This window comes from Chelonoidis abingdonii, chromosome 11, assembly GCF_003597395.2.
Source record: "Chelonoidis abingdonii isolate Lonesome George chromosome 11, CheloAbing_2.0, whole genome shotgun sequence".
Classification (NCBI taxonomy): Eukaryota; Metazoa; Chordata; order Testudines; family Testudinidae; genus Chelonoidis; species Chelonoidis abingdonii.
In genome coordinates, this window is record NC_133779.1 from 23,800,205 (window position 1) to 23,801,931 (window position 1,727).

At 50.7% G+C, this 1,727-nt stretch overlaps 2 protein-coding genes across 5 annotated transcripts in view; one reads left to right on the top strand and one right to left on the bottom strand.

Moving 5' to 3' along the window:
- The window catches only part of LOC116816480 (uncharacterized), a 560,774-nt gene that overhangs the window by 44,688 nt on the left and 514,359 nt on the right, over positions 1-1,727 (bottom strand). The window contains exon 1 of one of the 4 annotated variants that reach the window (XM_032783415.2): positions 642-728. The exons of the other annotated variants lie outside the window; for them this stretch is intronic. Coding sequence (XP_032639306.1) covers positions 642-665 — 24 coding nt within the window. The 5' untranslated portion in view covers positions 666-728. Of the gene's footprint in view, positions 1-641; positions 729-1,727 lie in introns of those variants that run through there. 4 annotated transcript variants of the gene reach the window in all.
- Positions 1,507-1,727, top strand: part of LOC116826596 (uncharacterized) — a 4,268-nt gene continuing 4,047 nt past the window's right edge. The window contains exon 1 of the mRNA XM_032783417.2: positions 1,507-1,538. Within this exon, the coding sequence (XP_032639308.2) occupies positions 1,507-1,538 (32 nt within the window). The remainder of the gene's footprint in view (positions 1,539-1,727) is intronic.

Genomic DNA, 1,727 nt, shown 5'->3' on the forward strand with positions numbered 1-1,727 from the left:
CCTTTCCCCCAGCCCTTAGTTTAAAAACTGCTCTGCGACCTTTTTAACTGCAAGCCAATCAAATGGGAGCATCGCAGTCAAAATCCCACCCCAACTCCACTCAGAACATCCAGGAAATACCAGGGTGAGAGGATGAAGAGAGAGCCCCTTGTCTGTCCCAGCAGATCCATCACACACCTACTAGCCACAGACTGATGCAGAAGTTGGAGCCCCTGGCAGGATCCAGGGAGAGCTGCCTGGTAGGAAGCTCAACACCCTCCTCATTGTGAGGCGCTGGATATGAAGGGAGGGGAATTTCCTCTAAGCCTGACTGGTGGGTGCCCCCTTCATATCTCACAGCACTGGGTCACGCTCCAGCACTATGCGTCTGGTCTGTTTTCCTAGCTGGGTTATTTTCTGTTCAACAAATTAGATCATTTCCACCTCCAAACCTCAATGGTCTATTCCTAGAATCTAGACCACTTATTAAACAACTCCCAGCAGGTTTGCCACACCTTGTCCTCCTCCCTTTCTCCACCCTCTGCATTTCCTGCCCCGTTCCAACCTCCAAACCAGACTGTGCAAACCTTCCCATCTCCGGTGTATTTGCTGTCCCTCTCCCTCCTGCAGGAACCCACCAACAACCCTCCAATAATCCCTACCTGAACGGGCTCCTCTGCAGCCATTTCTCTTCCCTGTCCCAAGGGAGGAGGAGATGAACTGGAGCAAAACACGGACACCGTTCTGCAGCCTGGCACGATGAGAAGGGCAGTTCTGGAGATTTCAGAACAGGGTTTAGTTAATTTCACCTCACAATTCCCCCAGGTCCTTTCCCTGCAGACAGAATCCTAGATTCAGCCATGCTGAGAAAATGCTTGATCTCTTTATTCCAGTGTAGACCTGCCCACCCCCTGCCAGGCTAAGTCCACAGGGAGACTTTTCCAGCCTCCCCAGTAACAAATTCTCTGAACAAAATGCTAGAAAGGAGCAGAACCAAAGGTGTTTTTTTTCCTCAGTACCCAGTGTTCCCATTCCCTTGGTATATTGAGGGCCATGGAATATTGATTCAGTAGAGAACTAATGCTGGTGGTCCCTGGATCTGGAAATCAAACTACCTCATACCAGCACTTCGAGTTATAGGGTTTGAGATGAACCCCTAGTCTAAAGTTTTATTGAGGGTCAGATCCCTGCCAGGAAGGGGCTATTTTCCAGCTCTGATTCAGAGCCACCTGCAATCTCATGGAAACTGTTCTCATGTGATTTGTCCTCCAGGCTGCAGAAATCTCAGATCAGGAGGTTTCTACCAGCAGAACCAATGGGGCTGGGCAGGCTCCAGGGAGGACAATGGCTCCTCCTTTCCCCCACCCTGCTGCCAGCAGAGAACGGACACCCCATCCGACCGCACTCCCGAGTCAGCCGTGTCTCAGGGGTCCCTGAACAGCCCCCGATCCCTGACTCAGGGCAACAATTTCCCACCTAAACAAACACAAATTAGTGCAGATAAAATGGGTGGGGAAACTCCCCGAAATGGGAGGAGATTTTCAATGGACATTTGAGAAGTATGGAGAGAATGGGGGAAATCAGTGGAGACGAGAGAGCTGATCATTTGAGGGGAAAGAGGGGGGAATCTCCCCAGATTTTATAGCCCATGTGAGACACAGAGAGAAAAGGGGCAGAACTAGAGAGAATTTGTATCGGGGGTGAGAGGCAAGTGGCACAAACAGGGGAAGGATCCAATTAACTCCCCT